The sequence below is a fragment of the Diadema setosum genome, chromosome 9 (assembly GCF_964275005.1).
Source record: "Diadema setosum chromosome 9, eeDiaSeto1, whole genome shotgun sequence".
Classification (NCBI taxonomy): Eukaryota; Metazoa; Echinodermata; class Echinoidea; order Diadematoida; family Diadematidae; genus Diadema; species Diadema setosum.
Window position 1 is genome coordinate 35,741,875 of NC_092693.1, and position 23,829 is coordinate 35,765,703.

Genomic DNA, 23,829 nt, shown 5'->3' on the forward strand with positions numbered 1-23,829 from the left:
CACACACACACACACACGACGTCTTATGGTGTTTTGTCTCCTGTTTGACGAAATGATGGTAGGCCTAGTGGCTCACCTTAATAAATCAGACATTACAATAATATTTTTTGCTACATTGTTGCTATTATTTTACTATAATTCTTGGAAAGAGTAAAAAAGAAACAAGCACGGACACAATAGACTGTGAGTTGAACATAGTACATAGTTCAAATATATCTTTTATTTCTTACAACATTTACATATTTTTCGGAAAAATGACACTTCTGCTGAAAGAAGAACTGAGAATGTGGTTGCACACCGATATTAAAAGAAGAGAATGCTTATGCAAAGGGTATATGACACAACGATTTAGAAGTGGACTAGCATTGTACAAAAACCAGCTGTAAGTACACAATACACTAACATCATCGTTCCCCCGGTGTTGCTAAATCGGATAAAAAAAAGAAGAGACACACCCGCAAACGTTTGCAAAGCATCAATAATAGGAGAGCCGTTCAACATTAGGCCTAGAGGTGAAAAGAACAAAAAAAAAAAAAAATGCCAGCTCCCCAGATACACATTGCAACACATTTAACTTGTATATAATCAGAATGTTAACAGTTGAAACAGAAATAATGTTGAGTCACATGAAAATTTGTAGACGTTATCTTTTGCACCTCATCTGACGAAACCATTTCCCTGAACAAAAATCGTGCAGCATAGCAAAACTCGATGTAATGCCAGGTATTGAAGGATAACATACAACAAATAGTACTCAACAGCATTTGAAGTATAATCATTGATTTAATTACTCAATACCCAAATTCAAACAGCATCTTTGGAAACTTGTTCAATTATTTCCAATGCATAGTTTAACTTCCTGTATGTCTTTACTGTAGATTTTTGTGAAATTTTGTCCATGTTATGTATTTTGTCTTAGCATAAAGTTTTGCTTATCTTTGAGAAATATGAAAAAAAAAAACCTGAAAACTGAAACTGACATTTAATGTATACAGAAATGTTTAAAATTAATGGATCGGTGAAGCTAATATATAAATTCAGCACTTTAGAATGAGATATGAAGGGAATATGTACATGACACATAAAAACAGATCCTCACATCTACACAACTTCAAATAATGCACATACTCCAACTTTTAAACGATTGTGTTCAGTCATTGTACAACTGTATTTCATTTGCAAAATTATTCTAACTGATAATGAATGAGATTTTAGACCTTTTGCAAAAAAACAAAAACAAAAACAACAACCTGGTGTAGGTCTATTACATTGTCCATATTTTATACTAACTTTCTCAAGAAACATTTACTTCAAAACCAGAAAGCTCGCATATGCAACATAGCAGGAACAACCAATGTATGCAAACCGAATTCCACACACTAACACGTATTAAGTAGGAATGTGTGCATGACATTAATCGTTACTATAGGACAACATGGAACAATATTTATTACTATCATAATTTCAGCCATGATTCAGTTATCACATTGAAATTGGAGTACTACACATTCATAAAGATAAAGACATAAGTTTTATCTTTTTCTTTGCAACATTTCAAATCTATCTTACCTACATGTATATACTGCATCGAGGGTGAGGAATACAGGTTTTTTAAACAATCAACTGACCGATGCAAATGACCTCTGAGAAAATAATAGCCAAACTTGAGTTAACATATGACAAGAATGAAAATGTTTAAAAGCAACATTTTCTCCTTTGAAAACGTAAAACAACTATGAGAAGTGCAAATCCCACATAAGTAATCACATCAGCATAACATGAAAACATTTAGGAAAAGATGTAATGCTAAATTTAGACTGTTTAGGCACATTATCAAGCACTTAACTGTACTTTGTTTTACCTTTTTTTTTTTCAAAACTGGTAATCACAAATATGAGAAGGTAATTCAACTACTGCGTTCATAATGCCATGCATTTGTACATAGGAATAGCAAAACAGAATATCATCTTCGCCAAATATCCTGTGATTTTAAGTCATATTTCACCATATGTTACAGGGTGATGCAAAGTAGATGAACTTCGGATGTATTCCTTGTTACCATGCATGTGCAGGCCAATTCTTAATTGCATATTGGATCAAATTACTGTTGGTTGCTAAGCTCTTTACTAAACTCCAGTTTTAACCTAGGGTCCAACAACACACCATTAAGTACAAAGTTGATTTCAGTGTGTCTAATGCATGTGCTTATCTTAGAATCTCATAAATTGAAACATATCCGATTTCTTAAAATAATGATGACAACGATGATGATGATGATGATAATTATAATGATAGTAATGAAAATGATCATAATGAAGATAAAGTCATAATCCTAATCCACACTATCATTATGATAATAAATGACAATGTAACAATCAATGTTTAGATTGCTCATGCAAAAGACCTGCCAATATCATACAAACCCATAATGATACCAAGGGCCCATTTATATACGCCTGGGTCAAGAGGGACATGGTGGGTAAAAAAAAAGAACAGAGTCATCCCACAAGACCAACACCCACGAGTTATAGAGCCCAGGAGTTTGACACTGAAAAAAGGTCCATGAGTCATACAGCTCATGAGTCATACAGCCCATAAGTTCAACACTAGGTAAAAAAAAAGCCCACGAGTTTGGCATTACAACACAGGGCTTAATGTGTCAGTCTCATGGGCCTTGTTTGCTTAGTGTCAAACGCATGGGCTGTATGACTCATTGGCTGTATAACTCGTGGGCTGTTATGACTCACGGGCTGTATGATTTGTGGTGTCCAACTCGTGATGTGCTACCCTCTAAGCACAACTAGCACTTCGCGAGATTTGAACTCCAGACCTTCTTTTGAACGTCAAGAGTTTTATCCACTATACCACAGTGCCCCCACTTAAACACATCAACATGATGGGAGTTTAACATCTACTAACTCAGCTTTGACAATCTACAAGTGTACAATACATCACTTGTCATCTAATTGACTGGACCTTGAATTTTGAAGAAAAAAAAAGAGAAAAAGAATTAATAAACAAAGGGGAAATAAATTACACACAAAAGCAGACAGAAAAAAAAAGGTCAAACCAATGCAATGTACACAGTGGTCAGAATTCAGATAAAGAGACTGAAGTACACTAAGCCTGACTGCACACAGATGTAGGGTAATATCATTATGATCCTCCAAAGATGAATTCATTCTTATACATATATCACTTTCTGAGATGAAGATAAGATTGCATGATATCCCTGGAATGATTTATACTCATAATGACAATGAAATAGATGACTGTACATCCACATTTTGTCAAGGCACTCTAGTATTGATGCAAGACGATAGACTGCAGTTTACATATATTAGAAGTCAGATACCCAAGGCGCAATCCACATGCGAGAGTGTTCACTTTGCCATTGCCGCTATGGATATACATTATCCATGCTGTACAGCAGTACCTTTGAGTCTGCCTGGTATAAAATAGCTTAACAGATCGCAAATAGCACCTTCATGGGCAGAATGGAATTTAAAAAAAAAAAAAATCACTTTTTCATGTGTGAGATATTTTAATGAAACTCACTCTCAAACTGCCTCACATTTATTTGTAAGTGGAGAAAACTGAGAATTGCTAAGTTCATTGCATCTGATTGACACAACTGCCCTTCATCAACGCATATAAGCACCGATTACTCAGTGATTTTAGTAGTAGCCATGATGAAAAAAAAAAAAATCATGCACATATATATTTGCGTTGGACTCAAACAAATGATCTCCTGATTACTAGATAGGCATTGTATCCACTAGACTACCAAGCTTCTGCCCAACAGCATTTTCTTCCATTTATCAGTTTTGGAGAGGTAGTCTCACTTGAATTAAAAAAAAAAAAACAACAACAACAACAAAACGCTCATATTTTAGGCTAAAGCATAATGTAACATTATCATCATAACTTACACATACTGCCCTCTACACTTGTAAGTGCATATTACCATGAATTATGCGTCTGCAAACGTAGGTTGCCTGTGAGGCTGGGAAGTGATATAGGATTATCATTTTAAATGGAGTCAGTTTCAACAGCAACAATATCCACCTCTGAATGCATGTTGAACAGTATCCCTCTCTTTGGTAACATATCATATTTCATGACAAAAACACACAAATTTAAGAGAAGTACACTTCACATGGCTATTTGTTAAAACTACCTGATCATAATCTAACGATTCCATTCAAAAAAAAGTTAATGCATCATATATTTTCTAAAAGTAAGGGTTTTATCATAAGTGTTCCTTTAAAATCAAATAAACTGAAGACTCGTGTCTACATAAACAAGTGCAAACCCACATTAACAATGACAAAGTACTACAGACCGTCAAGAAAGTAAACCACAATGGGTGGCCGCAACACAAAGCAGATGACCTGAAACTGCTAAACCATACTTCAACATTCATGAGTAAGGTGTGCCAGATTGACTAGCATTCAGAGGAGAGGAGGGGGGGGGGGGGATAGTAGTCATTCCAACAACTGCCACAAGGCAATGAAGGAAACTCTTCACACCTCTCACCTCGGAATTGAAGGGATTCTAAGACGGACTAAAAGAATTAATCTACTGGCCAGGGATGAACGCTGATGTCAAGCAGTATATATATCCAGACGCCTGCCGAATGTACAAACACAGAGACTCCAACTTTCCCATTTTCGACAGGAGATCTCCCGCCGAAAACCCATTTTTGCAAAATCTCCTGTTCTCCCGTTTGAGATCTAATTTCTCCCGCCCTGGCTCTTTGTCTCCCGTTGGAAGGGATTTCTTACTTATTTCTATCGTATGTTGAAAAAATAAGCCTTACATAGCACAAGAGAGCATCTAGAACCGTAGGAACTTCGCGCTTCGCACACATCAAGTTGGAGTCTCCCGTTTGCTAGGGGTTTCAGGCGGGAGAATCTCCAGATCAGAAGGTGCTTTGGGTTGGAGTCTCTGCAAACAGCAAAATCCAAAGGAAACGTTAATGGCAAACAATACCACGGACCAGCATTGGGAGAAAGTTGGAACAGATCTGTTTGAGCTCAACAAGAAGCATTATCTCATTAGTGTCGACTAGCTTTCCAAATCAACGGACTGCATGACCTCACCAGCCCAACATTTTTCAGGAAACTGAAAAGCAAATTCACCTGGGCCCTGTTTTATCAAAAGATAAAATTGATTTTAAATTTCCTTACCACACAGGCTGCCATAGACTTACAGTTGAAATCAACTATATAATAGATTTTAACTCTTCATAAAACAGGGCCCAGATACAGCATCATAAGCACAGACTGTCATTAGTGATAATGTCAAGGCTGCAAAGAGACTGCTAAAAAAAACATTGCAGTCCAAAGGCGATACCTACTTAGCAATGCTGGAACTCTGAAACACTCCAAACCAAGGTCTTGATGGCAGCCTAGTGCAGGGGCTGCAGGGGCTGCAAGGTAGGAGAACATGAACACTACATACTGTCCACGTCATCCAACCTCCTGAAACCACAAGGCCCAAAGGCCCTCAGAGGAGAGAAAAAGAAGATGAAGATCCAACAACGTAAGCAGACTGAGAACTACAATCAGCACGCTAAAGACTTGCCAATCCTATAAGAAGACACAGAGCATCTCCAACCCTACAAATCAGGAAACTCAGCATAGCAAACGGCAGCAGTACAAATAATAATTATAATTGATATAGCTAGATTTCACACTTGTTAAGTATCTCAATGCACTGGATACATTATTTCCAACCAGCACTGACAGTGCTCACTCTCCACTCCCTGGGGAGCATTCCAGCCAGTCGCAGCCATTTTACAGGCGTGCACATGCTGATCAACCAACATAAACTTTGAAGTCCTACCTGGTACCCATTTATATGCTTGGGTGGAGAGCAGCAATGTGGACAAAGTGCCTTGCTGAAGGGCAAACCTGGGCTCAAACCCACGAACCCATACAAGGCTTATGTCAGTCAGAGATTAGCGCGCTTATCCACTTAGCCATGACACCTCCACGAAAGGACTGGATGAAATGTTTAAAAAGAGGGTATCCTGGTTTTTATGCTGGAAACCAGAGCAAACAGATAAACATATTAAAATCATTTAATTTGCAAAGATGTTAACAGAGATCTGGACTGTTCCCTTGTTGCAGTATTTCATACTGTGTTCTCAAAATACTGCAGGTTTTATGGAAAATATTGTTCTTCCATGATTGCATCTTCATCCATGTCTATTGCAGGAAAGGTAAAAATATTGTTTTCCACCAAAAGATATGTCTTGTCAGCTCTCAGACACTACTTGTTGCTAATGAGGTACACATATCTGAAGACATTACATATACCCCCCCCCCCACCACAGACACACGTACAAACAGGCACACAAACACTAACACAAACACTCAACCATAAGGCATAGTGAACAATGCTCTATAATAAATACTTAGACATTTTGCAGGTTTTATATGTACTAACAAACCTTACATTTGATCTCCTCATCCTATACTGAATATGATTTCTTCTTTATGTTCATTATAACCTTGGAATCAGCTGCAATATCCAATAACACCCTTATTTTCTCTATTGTTTGGGATAAACATTGACATCACAACAGAGTAATGGAAAATTTGTTAAAAACACACATTACCATATGATTGCAGATTTTCTTAATTTCAAAAAGCAAACAATCCTTTGATGCTAAAACTTGCAATAGAGCACTATATGAGAAGTACATAGTCCATGTTGCACTGATCTGGGGAGAAAAAGATGACACCCTTATGTCTCTAGATTGAGTTGTTCACCAACACAACATTTCACTCCAAGCTCAACACTAATTGCATCACTTTCAGCTCTTCCCATTAAAATCATTTGCATAGATCCTTTTGCTTTGGCCAAGTTCCATCGGTGAGTTATCAAACATGACCCTGTGCTCGGGGATGGTCGACAGCATTCTCACTAGCCAGGATGATAATCGCTAAACTCTACATCATGAGATGCATTCCTTTCTTCCGGTGTGGTGTGCGTTACCATGGAGATCCCAAACTGGAGATGTGCTGTATGTGAGTACATCCTCTCAACAAAGTGCACCACATAATGGGACTGTCGTCTCATCCCAATGTCCACAGACACATGCCAAACTGATGCCAAGCTCAGTTTCCGATAAGTTCAGTCTCATCCTCCGTGTCAGAGGCGGGGCCTCTGACCTCCGAGTACCACCGATTCGTCAGCTGCCTCATCTGGACCCGCCCATCTCTGAGCTCCTGTGACCAATGAAAATCAAGATGGGTGAAGATTAGAATCATTATCGTTTTTGCAGATCAGAAACAAGACTTTCCAAGAATTTTCCGGTATATTGCATTGAAATGATGTACATGGTGTTATTAAAAACTGGAAAGGTCACTTAACATGTTCAATATGACTACGGATATTTGAATTTTCTCTATAAGTATACCATAGAAATTATACATTTTTGAAAACAGAATGAAAATTGGATAAAGCAAATGATCCAAACAGCAACTGTTTTGTAAATGGTAGTGCAGGTTAGTGAAGCTTGCATCTTTAATGAAATACGTAGCACTAAGGATGGTGCCTTACAGGGCATGCAAAAATGACAACCTACCTTTAACCCTAAACAGACTGGGCTATTTTGGTAGCTCGAAAGACTGGGGGGGGGGGGGCCCTAAAGGGCCCCCCCCCCCTTAAGATCTCGGCCATGGATCGCGTGATCGCCGCGGAAATTTGCACAATGGTAGTGTGCGATGTAATCTACAAGATCGTATATTTAAATTTTCCAAAAATAGTCTTCTTTTATTTTATTTTGATTAATTATGCTAATTTATGCGAGAAATCAGATTCTTTGATCTAAATCAGTAAATAAAGCTCCAAAAGTGCTCATTTTTGGTCTAATTATTCTTTGTGGCATTCTTAGCAAATGCACTTGAAAAAAAATTTGGTATCAAAATCAATTTCTTATTTATCTTATTGTTTTATGAATTTCTTATGTATTTCCTTGTTTTTTCGACCCTTTGTTTTTGTTGTTTTCTTAAACAAAATTTGTGGCAGACACCTTTTGAAGCATAATACTCCTAAAACAAATTAATTTCAGCCATTGAGAGCAAAAATAAGCATATTTATATGAACCATGTGAAAAAACTCACTTTGCATTGACTTTGTGCACAAAATCACATTTTTGAGCCATTTTCGGCCTCACATGCACGTACAAAATGTTATGTAACTTCGGAACCGTACCCCCGGGCGTCACAAATTTGGTGTCAAAATGTGCGGGAAACTTGAAAATAAAAAAGTCATAGAGCATCGCGGCGAGAGCATTGCGTGTTGCAGAGTAATCGCGCGAAATGTCGAGGGGGGGGCCTTTTAGGCCCCCCCCCCCCAGTCTTTTTAGGGTTAACGACCAACTCATCTCATTTGAAAAAGGAGAAGAAGCAATTTACACCTGGTACATGAAAGGTGTAGAAGCTAAGGAGTGTCACCTTAAGGGCATGAATTCATAAAGGCGGTACAAATTCAAACCATGGTTTATGCAAATTTCTTCTGCATAGACATAATTGACATATTGCGTACACCAACAGACATCCAGTAACAAACGCGCGTTGATACGCGCATGTCCAAGGTACGCCTATTTCACGCTTATTTTAGACCATGGTCTAACTTTGTACCATGGTCTAGTTTTAAACCAGGTTTAAACCACTTTCGTGAATTCGGGCCAAGAAGTTTAAACAAGACCATCCTCAACCATCCAAACTCGCCTCATTTGTGTATGGTTTAGGAGCAGCTTACATCTTGAGTGTGAAAGGTGTACAAGCTAAGGAATGTTACCTCAAGTGGGTAAAAAACAATGCCATCCTCTTCCCCCGAAACTCACCTTATTTGTGAACCGCCTGGTAAAGAAAGGTGTTAAGTACTTGGTGTCCCATCTCAGGAATCCCTTCAGACCAGGCTTGACATAGTTGACTTCGTATTCCTCCTCTGTCAGCTCAGATAGGTGCTCTGCATCTAGGGCACTTCCCTGTAATTGATAATTTCAAAATGCTTTTTATTTTTAGCTGGATTTTATCAATGACATAATCACCAAAGTCAACATCTTCTTTACGAATAACATTATCATAATCAGTAGAAGTAGTAGCAGCAGTATCACAATAATCATCCATAGAGTCATTTCTGTTGTTAATATTGCTATCATTATTATCATTATCATTATTACTATTACTACTACTACTACTACTACTACTACTACTTCTTCTATTGTTATCATCTTTATCATTATCATTATCAATATTAATAATGATAATAATAATAATGATAATGATAATAATGATAATAATAATAATAATAATAATAATAATAATAATAATAATAATAATAATAATAATAACAATAATGATAATAATAATGATGATGATAACAATAATAATAATGATAATGATAATAATGATAATAATAATAATAATGATAATGATAATAATGATGATGATAATGATGATAATGATAATAATAATGTTATCATTACACTACTACTACTACTATTGTTACTACTGCTACTAGTACAACCACTATTACTATTTCTTCTGTCAAAATAATCACACCAAAAGATCAGGGAGATAAAATAACCTATGAAAACCCCGAAAACTTGAACGCGACGGATCGAAAAGTGACAGAAAAACGGCGAGATTTCGAGCTCAAAATGGCAACTTGACTGCTAAGAAACACACGCTACGAATGAATTGACTGCGCCTGCGTGCGAGTGGGATCTCTCAAATTAACGAACAACGGAGATTACGAAAAATAATCCTATTTCTCCTGTCAAAATCCCAATCATCATTATCATCGCTAGAACTATTTTCATTATTCTTATCATTATCACATTATCATTGATTCATCTGAGCATCAATAAATATCTCATCTTAAAATGGCAAAAGCTGTATTTATAATAGTTGCCATGAGAAGAATGATTTTATCACTATAGGATGCATTTGCCATGGGTGCTTTCCAATACACACCCGTGAAACGTAATCTTTCTGCCAAGCTATAAAAATGAAGCTAAATGCAGTGAGTGCCATCAACTTAAGATTCTAATAATGCTTTTATGAAAATAAATTAAAGTGAATAAATATATTTACCATCTCCTCTGTCTTACTAAGGGAAACTTCTTTCTTCGATTTGCCACTCTCTGCTCCGATACACTGATAAAGGACACAAGCATAATAACAGATAAACAGATAATATCAAATGAACAAAGATACAGAGCTCAAAATCACATATACTAAATGAACTAGCTTTCTCAAAAACACTGATATATTTATAAAATCAGTCTATATCTACAAACAGCAATATTCTACTTTGATTTGTGCAGTATTCAGCAGGAAAAGAAATCTCAGCTACAGTGATGCTCCAGTAAATTAAAAAAAAAATGCATTTCAACGCCGATCTTCTAAATCATACATCTGTAAGGTTTGTTCTCCTATGTAAAATGATTTTGATAATTGTATATCAGTCCCCTGTTTCACTTGACATCAAAATGCAATTCTAAAGCTGTGTACAATTCATATTTTCCTACTGGAATGATCTTCAGCCATGTAGTTCCAGGAGGAATATATACATTCCCATAGAAAAGAATGATAGATATGTGGATAGACCAATAGATAGAGAAGATGTGCACACATAAACACAATAAGAGTAATATCAGTTTACATACAATTTACAAAATGTCCTTGAAACCCTACAATGAGCTTGGATTGGTGCACTTCTGATATGGTAGCCATGAACTACTGTTGAGCTTAGCCAAGAGTCATGAGCTCTTAATAGACAACTCTAGATCAGCATCTACGATGTATTATATGAGAAGATTCATGAAGTATGGTGCAATGGACCTTTCAACAGCAGAAAGTAGAGGTTCCTGAAATAGGGTGGAATATGAAAATCATGGTTCAAATTTACTCATAATAACAGTCAAATGGACCTGGAGATATGGTAAAATTAACATAAGTCTTTCCATGATGCAAATTTATTTTTAGAAGAGATAATGTTGATCCTGAAATAGGGCGGAATCTCTGAATATGGTCATTCCAAGGAGGTACTAGGCGAGCTTGCCTAGTACCTCCTTGGTCATTCCATAACAAATTTGCTCACAGCTATACAAGGTAAGGTGGACCTAAAAAACAGGTGTACTACGGAATTATGGTAAAATCAGGGTACAAATGTACCTTCAACAATGGTAGGGTGGACCCGCCGAGACCTAGTACTGTGAAGAGGACGATGGTCAGTGTTGTGGTGACCAGGACGTGTCTCGTGTCGTTGCCAAACTCAAGATGCATACTGAGTGCATACGCAATAGCACCTCTCAATCCTGGAAGGGGGTAGGGAGAGAGATCAAGATCATAGAAAGATTAACAGATGCACAGCCAGTCAGCCAGCCAGCCAGACAGAGAGACATTAACAGACACACAGCCAGCCAGCAAGCCAGCCAGCCAGACAGACAGACAGACAGACAGACATTGACAGCAGGTAGATGGACAAATAGTGAGAAAGACAAAATATAATGACAGATGAATGGAGACAGTAACAGTTACATAAAGAGAAAGAGAGAGGGGGGTGAGTGGGATGGAGACAGACAGACAGACAGACAGATGAAGACAGGGAGACAGAGAAAGACTGAAAAGACAAAAGATAATGACAGTGATATAAAGTGGAGACAGCAACAGTCACACAGACTATGAGAGACAAACAGGCAGACAGACAGACAGATGAAGACAGGAAGAGTGAGTGAGTGAGAAAGTCATACACTGTAGAAGTGAAAATATTTCGCGGTGTTGAAATTTTCGCGCTTTTCGCGCGACCAGAAGCTAGCACGAAAATAAAAGCATGCAAATATTTTGCGTGCCATATGTTCCAGTAGCTGATGTCTTGGTTCCGCGGAATTAAAAACATGCAAAATTCTTCTTACCTGGCCAAGCGCGAAAAATTAGTCGCGCGAAAATATCCACTTTTACAGTAAATGGAGAACAGTAAAAGAGAGATATAAATGGAGACAGACACAATTATTAGTACATTGCAAGAAAGACAGACAGACATAAAGTAGGCAAATAATCAACGTTGGAGAAGGTGATGGGACAAACTATCACTTCCGAGGCGATCTGGATGTAGCTATCTTCCTGAAGCGCAGCTGAGGAAAGATAGCGTACACATTCAGATCGCCGAGGAAGTGATAGTTTGTCTCATTGCCTGAAACTAAAAGTTGATTACTTGCTTTATATTCCACATCTAGGGGCCTAGATATTCCCATTTTATTCCACATCTGAAACTGTTAAGCTGTCTTTAGGTATCCTTAGGGCTTAGGCTACGTAGTTTACTTTAGGCGTATGCGCGCAGATGACAAAACAACGAATTGCTCTGTGCACCGCGTGCGGCACCGAAATAAAAGTGCGTTGCACTGTGGACTATCATTTGACCTAGTTAATGTGATAGTCCACAGTGCAACGCACTTTTATTTCGCGCGTACTCATCTCGCGTTAGGACTGTATGGACTGAAGAGATCAGCGAAACAAAAGGGACTATCAACATAGAGTGTAACGAACTTTTCTTCTCAGGTGATGTGATGGACAAAACTACAATTCATCACGTGATCGGCTCTTGACCAATCGTATAGCAAGATTCTTAGTATGTGGAATATAAATGGAAATATCAAGGGACTGAATGATTTGAAAAGAGAGAGACACGGTTAGGAATAAAGTAGACAGAAAACAAAAAATACAGACAGACAGACAGACAGACAGAGTTAAATGGCATTTGGTGATATATGCTTTCACAGGACACCATTAGATATCTTCAAGTCGATTAGATATTATACAGAAGATATCATTGACAAGATATCGTAGAGTAGACACTATGATTATGTGTCATCATTCACTAGTAAAGGTAGTTTGCACTTAAACATTTCATTCGAACATGATGTAGAATTCGACTTCTGAACATAGGAGAAATTCATTTGCCATTTTTCTTTGAAGTTTGTTCCTTGTCATCAACCGTGCATATTTTGTGAGAAAGACGTAACTTACAGTGTATATACTAAGAAATTAATTTGCATTTTTCGTTGTTCTTTGTCATTAACTCCTTTATGTAACATGCCACATTGGAGTATGTGCATATTTTGCAATAACTCCATACTTATAAATTTCTGTCTTTAATATGAAAGTGCACAATACCTTGAAAATTTACTATCACGGGGCAATGGTAGTAAGCGGTAAGTTAATGTCTCTTCAGTAATTTCTTACTCTATCTTTCATTACTTCCCATTCTTATGTATTTATCTACTTTCTCACGACAGTCTTTACTTTCAGCATCCACAGCTTTGTTTTGTCTTTCTAACCCACATTTAGTAATACTAGTCAATGTACCCGTGGAGTGCCAGAAATCCTCTATGGGTCTACGGAGATCAAATAACTGTTTGCGCTACTCCTTGGTCCGATCTTGGCCAAACTTGCTCATCTTGTTATTTATATTTGGTTTTTGAATAACATTGAATTGAATTGAATTGGATTAAACTATTAAATAAAAATCACCTATGATGACCCATGATGATGAACTTGCTTGAAGCATAAGTAGGCGTACACCTGGGAATCCCCATATAAGTAGGCCCAGTGCCGTATATCAAGAGAGTCTGGCCAACTCGGTTTTTGGCTTATGTGTTTTGAAGCCTGTGATTGGTTAAAAGCTGGTCCCGTGATCTACAGGCGCCATGTCGTTACTGAAGTGCACTCATACGCAGTGCCCATTGTTAACTACCCCTTATTTGGCTTGGTTATTTTGTTACGTCTGAGTGTACACGCTAACCCTGTAACGCGTAATACGCGCGGTAACGACATTGGGTCCAAATTAGCAGTTGGCCAGACTCTCTTTATATACGGCACTGAGTAGGCCTACATAGCACCCTCTATCGGGTGTCTGATTATATTTTGGGGGAATCCCCATATAAGTAGGCCTACATACCACCCTCTATCGGGTGTCTGATTGCAGCTGACGAAAATTAAAAGTTATTTGACCTTTGACCCCAGTGACCTTGACCTTTTTGAAAATGAACCCCTCAAGGGCAATTTCGCGGTCAACCTGCATCCACCCACTAAGTTTGATGGAGATCGGACCAAGGACCTGGGAGGAGTAGCATTACAAACAGACAGACAGACAGACAAACGTTGCTAAAATTATAGTATGATATCACAAATATCAATTAAATAGAGAATAATCTCTTGAAAACATTTAGAAAGCACATTGCATTGCCACTAGGGAAACACATACACAGGGCATAATATGCACGCTTGGTGGATATGTGATCACTTTACTTGTAATGTGACACCCGTACCATATGTCAACCTCCCACTAATGAGGTACTTAGATGCATGGAGGGCACTACAGGCAAAATCCAGACATGTGAACACAAGAGTCATAGTCTCTGTCAAAGGCATAATGATTAAAGGACAAGTTCACCTTTTATGTATGTACGGATTGAGTGAATGCAGCAATATTAGCATGGCCTGCGGAACCGTGGGGGCCGTGGAGGCTCGTGTCTCCACACTTTTTGTGCACCACACAAAGGAATACATAAGGTGTCATCACTTTGGGCCCCCACACTTTCTTTAACCCGGAAGTACGTAAGTACGTGAAGAAACCCGGAAATGGAAGGGGAGAGATGAGCTGAAGACCCCCCCCCCCTTTTTTTTTTTTTTTTGCTTGTTAGCTCATGAAAGCCGGAAGTGGGCCCCCACACTTTTGAAAACGCTCCGCCGGCCCTGATTAGTAGAACACATTCAGTGAAAGTTTGAGGAAAATCCGACAATCCGTTCAAAAGTTATGATTTTTTTTTAAAGTTTCAGTGCTGCCATTGCTGGATGAGTAGAATGGTATACAAGAAAATATACTTAAAAATTCACCCAAAAAAATTCTTTTCTTTGGGGGGGAGGGGGGGGGGGGGGAGAGGAGTGCACATTCCATCAACTTGTTATTGTTGTATTTTAAGAGCAATATCATTCCCCCTGCATTCTGAACCAGGCAAGTGAGGTGCTCTTTTATTATGCCAGAAAAGTGAAAATATGTTGAATATTCTTTCTTTTTCCTTATGTAATCTTAATGCATGTGATATCACAAGCTGTAGTAGTCTTATCCAGCAATGGCAGCATTGAAACTTCAAAAATTGATAGATTTTGAACAGAATGTCCAATGTTTCCTCAAACTTTCACTGATGTATTCTACTGGTAATGCTGTATTCACTCAATCCACACATATGTTAAAGTGAACTTGTCCTTTAAGTGCTTCAAATCACTACACCGTTAATAATTTCCTATATGAATCCAACAAAGGATGAGCATCACACTGAGTGGTGGCAAAGTTTCAGAACTACAATGTAGATGCCTCATTAAAAGCTTTGCATCACTACAAAATATTGATCATATGGGACTAAGCACTTTAGTTGAGACATATATGAGAACTCACCACTGAACCACATGACAAACTGCATCTTAAAGGTGATCTTGTGCTCCCGGAATTTGTTGCAGAGGAAGGAGAGTGGGAATATATTAAGAGCTCTCCCAAGCAGAATTAGAACCTGGGATAAGAAAGATATGGTACAACACCATAAAGCAGTGAATCTGAGTCGAATCACTACAATTCACTTCACAAATTGTACACATCTTCACTCAGTGTACTCTGTAGGGTGAAGGTAACAAGAAAGATGCCAAAGCCTTGTACATAGTCATATTTCTTTCTTCTTCATTTTTGTCGCAAAAAAAAAAGAAGAAGTAAAAAACGATTGTTTATGTTGTGCGAGATTCCAATTTGGTTTGCTAACCACAACAATTCTTATGTAGATGATTATTCTTATCCATTTTCTATTTGTACTATGACATGCTGTAAAAATGATATACACTTGCTTCTTGTGTGTCCACAATTCTTATCATTTTTCATTATTTCTACCTTAAATTTGGTCACTACACTGTCAATATTATGCAGGAATGATCATACACAAATAAGCATACTTGTATTTGCAAATTGCTTCAGCCAAATATGATAGTGGCTTTCTTTAAGAAATGTAATACGTTGACTTCCCATGTTATCTTTAATTTACCGGTAGGATCTATGTGCACAACAACACCGGGCTAAATCTGTGATGCAGGTATCATTTTTCTGCCCATCATTTGTGATAATGGATGGACAATTCTTAGAATACAAGGTTCAGAAATAGAATGAATTACTCACTATGCTCCAGAGAACCAAAGCCGTCTCAAATCTGTGGTTGAAACTTGGAATGGCCATTCCGAGATACGCAAACACGCAAGTTTCTACAAGGATTCAAGCCAGTGAAAGAAAAAGGAGAAGTGGATTGGTATTCTTATACCAACTTGTCGCATTCATTAAAAAAACTTTATTGACAATAATGTCAACACCTACTGCAGGGATATAACAATATCACATCATGAATGCTACCTTTAACTCTTTGCACAACTGATACTTGCTTACCACGGCTGATATGTATGAATATGTATAACACACATTCTGCCAAATTGAAAGATTTTAGAGTCTTTTTCACCAATGTCAAGGTGTATCAAATCAGGATATACCAAACATGTATCACAGAGTACTAGAGGAAATGCAGTCATTCAGTACCAAACTAGAGGCATTGCCAACTAGAAATGTCGATATGGCGACTGGTATGCCTCCGCCATAATGCATGGTTCTCCGAATAGGCCTATAGCACAATGTCTTCACAATGTGTGATGACAGTTTCACATAACTGGCAAAATATTAAAAATGACAGGTTTGTCACAAATGCATTGAATGTTCACTTTCCTTGAACTAGGTTTATTTGGATGAATGGCTATACTGTCTAATAAGAGTGTAGGTATTTAGGGATTTGTACCCAATTTTGACCTTTTTAAAGTTAAAGAAGAAGTAAAATTTAGCACTTCCTCTTGACCTTTGACCTTTTGGCCTTTGACCTTTCGACAAGAAACTTCCAAGAGAATCTGTATTGGGTAATACATGCATACACTAAGTTTCAAGGAAAAATTCTACAGGCATTGCATAGATGAGAGGGAAATAATGACAATTTGATGAGTTAACCTCGACCTTTGACCCCCTGACCTTTGACCCAAGACCTATAAATACCCAAAATGATCACTGTCAGTCAGTACATGCATATATATTAAGTTCCATGAAGATATATCTTGAAATATTTGAGAGATATGGAGAAAAAAGTTAAATTTTAACATTTTCACTTGACCTTTCACCCTTGACCTTTGACCCCGTGACCCTAAAATCCAAACAAAGTATTATCCCCCCAGGATATACCCTCATACCAAGTTTGATGTAAAACCACCACACGGTTCTTGAGATATTGACAAAAATAAAACGAAACGGACGTACGGACGGACGAACGGACAACCCGAAAACATACAGCCTTGTAATGCCTCCGGCCACTTCGTTGTCGGAGGCATAAAAATACCTTGCGTAGTCTCATATCACAGACCTTAATACAGACCTAAATCAATAAGGATTTGTACAGTGTACATAATTGTACAGGTCAGTAACACTCAGTACCACAGTATTCCGACAGTCATTTATACTGGCGTAAAATATGTGCTTCGAGTAGTTTCAGCGGAAGTTTTATCTCCTCTTTCTTTTGTGAGCACGCCCAATATCACTTGTTTAGGCGATATCCATGCCCTTATTACTGCATATTTCACTCAATGACACACATGCATAGCACATACATGTACGTTTATGTATGCTCCATGGAAAAAAAAATAAAATGCTTTATCTACCCTATTTTTCAGTTACCTGTTACTCCACTACAACGGTGGTTTATTTTTGTTATTATTGCTGCTGTTTTCTGTCTTACCGGCGAGAAAGGCCATGGTTCTGAAAGAGTGCTGCATGTTGATCTGTGTGACCGGCGACAGGTTGTAATGGGTGTAGTGCGACATGACAATCCCACAGAACAGGATGGCCATAATGCCTGCATGGACAAAAAAAATAATGGCAAAGTTGATTTAAATAAAAGATAGACAAAAACTTTCAACATCCTAATGCTATCATTTTGATTCATGTATGACAGTGCAGTCCTCTCAATTAAAAATTCATAAATCACTTTAGAAAATAACTTTCTGCTGATTTTCAAGCCCATGGATGTGGAACTTCAGAATCAGTATATTTGATGAAGACATCCATGGACAACTAGTTACAAGAAAAGCTTTTTTTGTTGTTGTTTGTTTCTGATGGCATAAGGAACAATGCTGTCCCCACACAAGAGCATCATTCTTTTTGTCTCTCCCCATCCCTTTTTCATTGGGGGGGGGGGGAGCTCAATTCTTTCCATCCAATCTATTAAAGGGATGGTACAGTATTGGTGAAGATGAGAATTGGGCTTTTAACTTTTAGCGAGATACCAAGAAAACACTTATGACATATATAGTACAGAACATACCATTCTAAGAGGAATTCAAAGTTTATTTAAAGAAAATCGGGTTTGGTATGACTGAAACATCCAAAAACAAAGTAAAACAAAGCGATCGTAGAAAAGTGTGGGTCCCACACTTCATTAGAATCAATCTGTTTTGGATATCTCAGCCATTTCAAAACCAATTTTCATCAAATAAACGTTGAATTCCTCATGGAATTACATGCTCTTTCATATTTCTTAAGAGGTTTCTCATTATCTCACCAAAAAATGTTAGAAACCTGAAATTAGGTCTCAACCAAAACTATACAATCCCTTTAAAGCATTTTGATGATGGTGGATTTCAAGCTTTGAGCCTACACTTAAGATTTGTGACAGATTTTGGCAATACAGCAGTAACTATAATAGAAATTGTGAAGACTTCAATTTCAACTAAAAGGCGACTGGTATGCCTCCACTACTGTGCATTTTTCTCCCAATAGGTCTGCAGACCATCTTGCCAATATGACACAGTGGTTACACATGATTGACAAGGTATGAAAAGCTGATTACTCAGAAAAGGCAAAGTCTATTATTTCCTGGACTTGCCTCTAACAGCAAACTACAAACTAATCTACAAGGAAAGACACGCTTGCCAGGAAACTGTGCTAGGAAAAAAAAAAATCCCTCATATGGTGTGAACTGCACCGATCAGTATCACCAGTACAATATTTACCATACCGTTGAAAAGTTACAAACTAACCTCATTAACTTGAATGAAGTGTTAAGTGCACACATTTGTACTTCTGTATGCTTTATTGATTGCAATTGTGCTCTGGCCACAAAGACTGTTTAAGTCTTTGCTGTAAAATACCGGCAGGTGAAGTATGCTCAGTGATTACCACATCAACAGATTTTTAGTTACAGGCCTTCAGGGAATCTTTGTGAAGGGCATAGCTACAGTTTATTTTGTTATATTTTCCATTTATGTTTTTCTTTACGACCAATTAAATATCCATTATCAAATCTAAAGTGTCATGATAAATATGGAGTCATCATTATGATTTGCAAGAGTAAAAATACATTAGCAATCAAGACTAAAGCTGTGTTCAGACGGGGGCAGTTTTGGTTGGAGTAACTTCGGAGGAAGGGTCAGAGGAAGCTTGGTCGGAGTAGTGCCCGTCTGTACAAGGTTGTGGTAAGTTCCTCCGGTCGGAAGAACTTACCACAACCTCTTCCTCCGACCAGAGTATCTATGAACTTACATACCTTACGACCTAGGTAAAATTTCCGGGGTCAAATCGCAATGTTGACATTTTGCGAGTACACGTGCGCGTGCAGTACAATTCTAACCTAGCCAATTGCGACGAAGAAGCTATGGAATATTATAGCGCTCAGAAATTCTCATCAACAAGTATGGCGAAGACAAATGCCGCTGGTAAAAAACAATCGTATGGTCGACGTGCGAGGCGCTACCACTTCCGGAAATTACACTGACTCTCCAAGGTGATCATGCGGTGATCCCCGCGAAGGCCGTGGTAAATTGGTCGGAGTTTCTTCCCATGACCGTTGTGTGGACATAGGGTGTGGTAAGATAAGTATAAATTTTAATCTTAATTGCTGCACCATAAAATTTTACTACGACTAGAAATACGTCTGAACATGGCTTACTTCAAAACAGGTTTTCTTTTGAAATCTCATATCGAAAAGCTGAAGTAAAATGTTAACAACATCAAACTTCATGTGAACATATACTGTATACGATGTTATTTTCGCGTACAGATATTTTCACGAATGATGAGGTCATTGACATTTTCGTGAGATGTTGTTTTCACGAATCAATGCCGACACTTACATTAATGCTATATCAGCAAAGCGCATGGAGACAATTTCGCGTGTTGTTAAATTCGCGATCCAACTGTGATTTGCGAAATTCGTGAAAATAACAATTTATACAGTACATAAAACAGAAATCATATTATTAATCAATATGATTTAAAGATTTCAATTACACAGAGCGTTTGCAAAGCTTTACCTTTAAAGGGGCTGGCTAGTAACTGATCAGTGGGAATCAGTGGGAATGCTGGGGGATGATTGTTCCAATCCTTGTGGGATTCATTCAAGAGTACATTATATATCTATTGTTGTGTGAACATTATTTGCTTCAGAATGGTCTCATATTCAAGTAATGTGCAGTTTAATGTTTCCAGATTAGCATGCCTGTACAGTGACAGGGCGATTAAACTGCACATTACTTGAATATGAGACCATTTTGAAGCAAATAATTTTCACACAACAATAGATATATAATGTACTCTTGAATGAATCCCACAAGGATTGGAACAATCATCCCCCAGCATTCCCACTGATTCCCACTGATCAGTTAATAGCCATCCCCTTTGATAGCTGGGACACAAAATGAAGGCCCTGTGTGTAGTACGCAGGCAAATGATATTGGCCACCTGTGATTTGCTCTCGATGATATTAAGCAGGCATGTAATGCCATATGCATGAACAAATGAATAAAGTAATACTGAGTAAATATTTGTATGGAGCAAACAACTAATCCCAAACTGAATGCTCTTTGCCTAAAATCAATTTCTCATTAACTTTTGTCAGTCATAACAGCAACATGAGTGTATTCACTGTCCTTAAAGTTTTGAGCTGCTGGTCGTAAGAGTGTTAAAGGTCCTGTTTACCTTTGGGAGCAGTGATTTAAGTGATGCATATGTGTAGGTCTGTTGTATCACATAACACCCTACCATATAAAATTTTCACAATAAAGCCTAAAATATAAGTAGATATCAGTAGTTTTCTTATTAAACCATATGTAGACGGTTTAGTCTGGAAACATTTTTATTATAACAATTGTTCGCATTTTGTGTATTTCAAAACACTTAATAACATAGATTATATGGATTACAATTTTTTTAGTGGTTGTTTCTATCCCTAACTCACATTTTAGAACTATTTTAAAGCACTAATGCTGGCTTTTTGTTTCATCTACAGGTGGTAAACTATGCCTTTAACCCCTTCTATGTCAGGGATCCTTGACAATCAATTAGTGTGTAGACTGCTATCCATGGGTTTTCGGTGCCAACTGGCACTTAAAGCACACAACAGGTTAAGTCACTTTCTAGCAGACAGTGTAAGTGAAGATTGGATATCAAGTCATGATTACCTAATACAAAAAGTAACATTAAATGCCAGCACCAATTTGTCATGTACCCGAAATTTGTTGATTTTGTTATCTTTTTTGGTCTCTTATTGTGCGTGCGTGTTGATTTTTTTTTTTTTTTTTTTTTTTTTTAGATTAAAAACACAGGATGAAAAATCTGAGTCTGTGTCTTTAAGTACCTAAGAGTGACATTCAACCCAGAAAATAATGTTTGATGAAGGAACTTACGTCATCATCTTCAAACGTAATTTAGTCTCCAAGATTAGAAACTACTCTATAGGGAAGTGTGAGTCATTTGATCTCATGCTGCAGAACAGTATTCAAGTATCATAACACACACTGGTTGAATTTTCCCATGACATTGCCTGGTGCCCCAGCATTAGGCATGCTCAATGTGTTCCATTGGCTTTCGACAATCATTGTTCCCCTCTCACCGTACTTTCATTATTTTGATAGCAACTTTCTTATATGCAGTCAATAAAGAAAGAAGATATAGATATTTTTCTATTTCACTCAGGAAGAACATTTTACAGTCTCCACAGAATTACTGAATAGGCAGTGACTATTCAGATGTACATCCCATAATGATATGGGCTTCAAAGTACTTGTAGGATGTACAGATATGAAAAAAAAAGAAAGAAAAAGAATCAATACATAGGCCCTACAGATGGGAAGAAAAGACTATGAATAAAAAGCTTTTTAATCCTCACACACTGGTCTGCTTGTGCTGTAATAAATTGTTAACCTCATAGGGTGATGAAAGTCTTTGAAACAATAGAAACACTGCTTTGGGACAAATTTCCCTCACAAATTGTAAAAAGTATATCATCTGGTGCATCTTTTAAGCTTGGCCTGAAGGCATAGATGTTCTATCTTGTTTTGTGCGGCTTACATTCTAACCGTCTCTGTTTCTCTCTCGCTCTCTCTCTTCCTATCAAATTTCTCCTTGAGCTGGAAGAAGATAATTTCTCTTCACATCATGATCATTTGACAAGTTACTGGCAATATGATTCCTAATTATCAGTATCATTACAAAAAAAAATCTCATCATCATCATAAAATATACTAAACACAAAGATATTGGCACATGGGAGCTCTATCATTAAAAACTATGGTGAGGCTAGATATGCATGCTAAAAAAAGCAAAATAATTCGAAAATTAATTCGAAAATTTCTATCTCCACCACACCTACAACTTCAAATGTGCTGTAAGATGTCCCAACAAGGACATTGTGCAATAAAATGAGACCTTGATATATGATTCCTAATTATCAGTATCATTACAAAAAAAAAAATGTAAATTTAATGTAAATTTATTGTCATCTGTGTCGACTGTTGATGCTTTCATCGACATGTTTTCATCATATTCATTTTCTCCGGTAATTTCAAAACCCACTAGAATAACAACACAGTCATCAACACTTCTAGATAATATTTTTGTGAATAATCTAGAGAGTATTGTCATATCCGGGATATTTACATGTGATGTTAGTGATCATTTACCGATATTTACTATTATAAGATGCAACTTTTACAGCAACATTGAAGGCAACAGATCTAGACGTGTCTTTGATGACCCATCTATACAGTATTTCTGTAATATGCTTTATACGTGTAACTGGGAGTACATCCTCAATATGCACAATGTAGATGATAAATTCGATGCCTTTCTTGCCAAATATCTCCTGTTCTATGATAAGTGTTTTCCGCTACAAAGATGTGTGCACAGAGTGAGAAGGAATGACAAACCATGGTTTAATAGCACGCTTACAAAAATGTGTAAAAAGAAGTATTTATTATATCGTAAGTATCTCAGGAATCGTACTGCCACCAATGAACAGAAATTTAAACAGTATAGGAATTTAGTTAATAAGGAAATACGTAAAAGGAAGCGTGAGTATTATTACAGGAAATTTAGTTGTGTGCGTGGGAATTTAAAGAAAACATGGTCTCTTATTAATGATGTAATGAATAAACAAAGGCAGAATAACCATATTGAATCATTGCAATAGTCTAGTGGGATTTGGAGAAAATATGACTGTTAGAGGCATTTTTTAGTAAAAGTTGGGAACCGGTCTATTTTGTATAATTCGAGTACGCTGAATCCAAAAATTCCGGTTCCCAAGCGGAATTTTGAGTCTAAGAGCATCTAATTTGCATAAACAAAATGGCCGCCAATCCATCGCTTTTTAAGGTATTTCGATGATCTAATTTTCATGAAATCTCCATA

The 23,829-nt window shown here is 37.4% G+C and overlaps 1 protein-coding gene across 1 annotated transcript in view; it reads right to left on the reverse strand.

The window, feature by feature from the left end:
- Positions 1 to 6,718: 6,718 nt before the first annotated feature.
- The window catches only part of LOC140233346 (sodium/hydrogen exchanger 8-like), a 44,951-nt gene continuing 27,840 nt past the window's right edge, over positions 6,719 to 23,829 (reverse strand). Inside the window, exons 8-14 of the mRNA XM_072313453.1 lie at positions 17,885 to 18,001; positions 16,243 to 16,325; positions 15,481 to 15,592; positions 11,202 to 11,344; positions 10,119 to 10,181; positions 8,864 to 9,007; positions 6,719 to 7,241 (exon numbers count right to left, since the gene is read on the reverse strand). Of these exons, the coding sequence (XP_072169554.1) occupies positions 7,131 to 7,241; positions 8,864 to 9,007; positions 10,119 to 10,181; positions 11,202 to 11,344; positions 15,481 to 15,592; positions 16,243 to 16,325; positions 17,885 to 18,001 (773 nt within the window). The 3' untranslated portion in view covers positions 6,719 to 7,130. The remainder of the gene's footprint in view (positions 7,242 to 8,863; positions 9,008 to 10,118; positions 10,182 to 11,201; positions 11,345 to 15,480; positions 15,593 to 16,242; positions 16,326 to 17,884; positions 18,002 to 23,829) is intronic.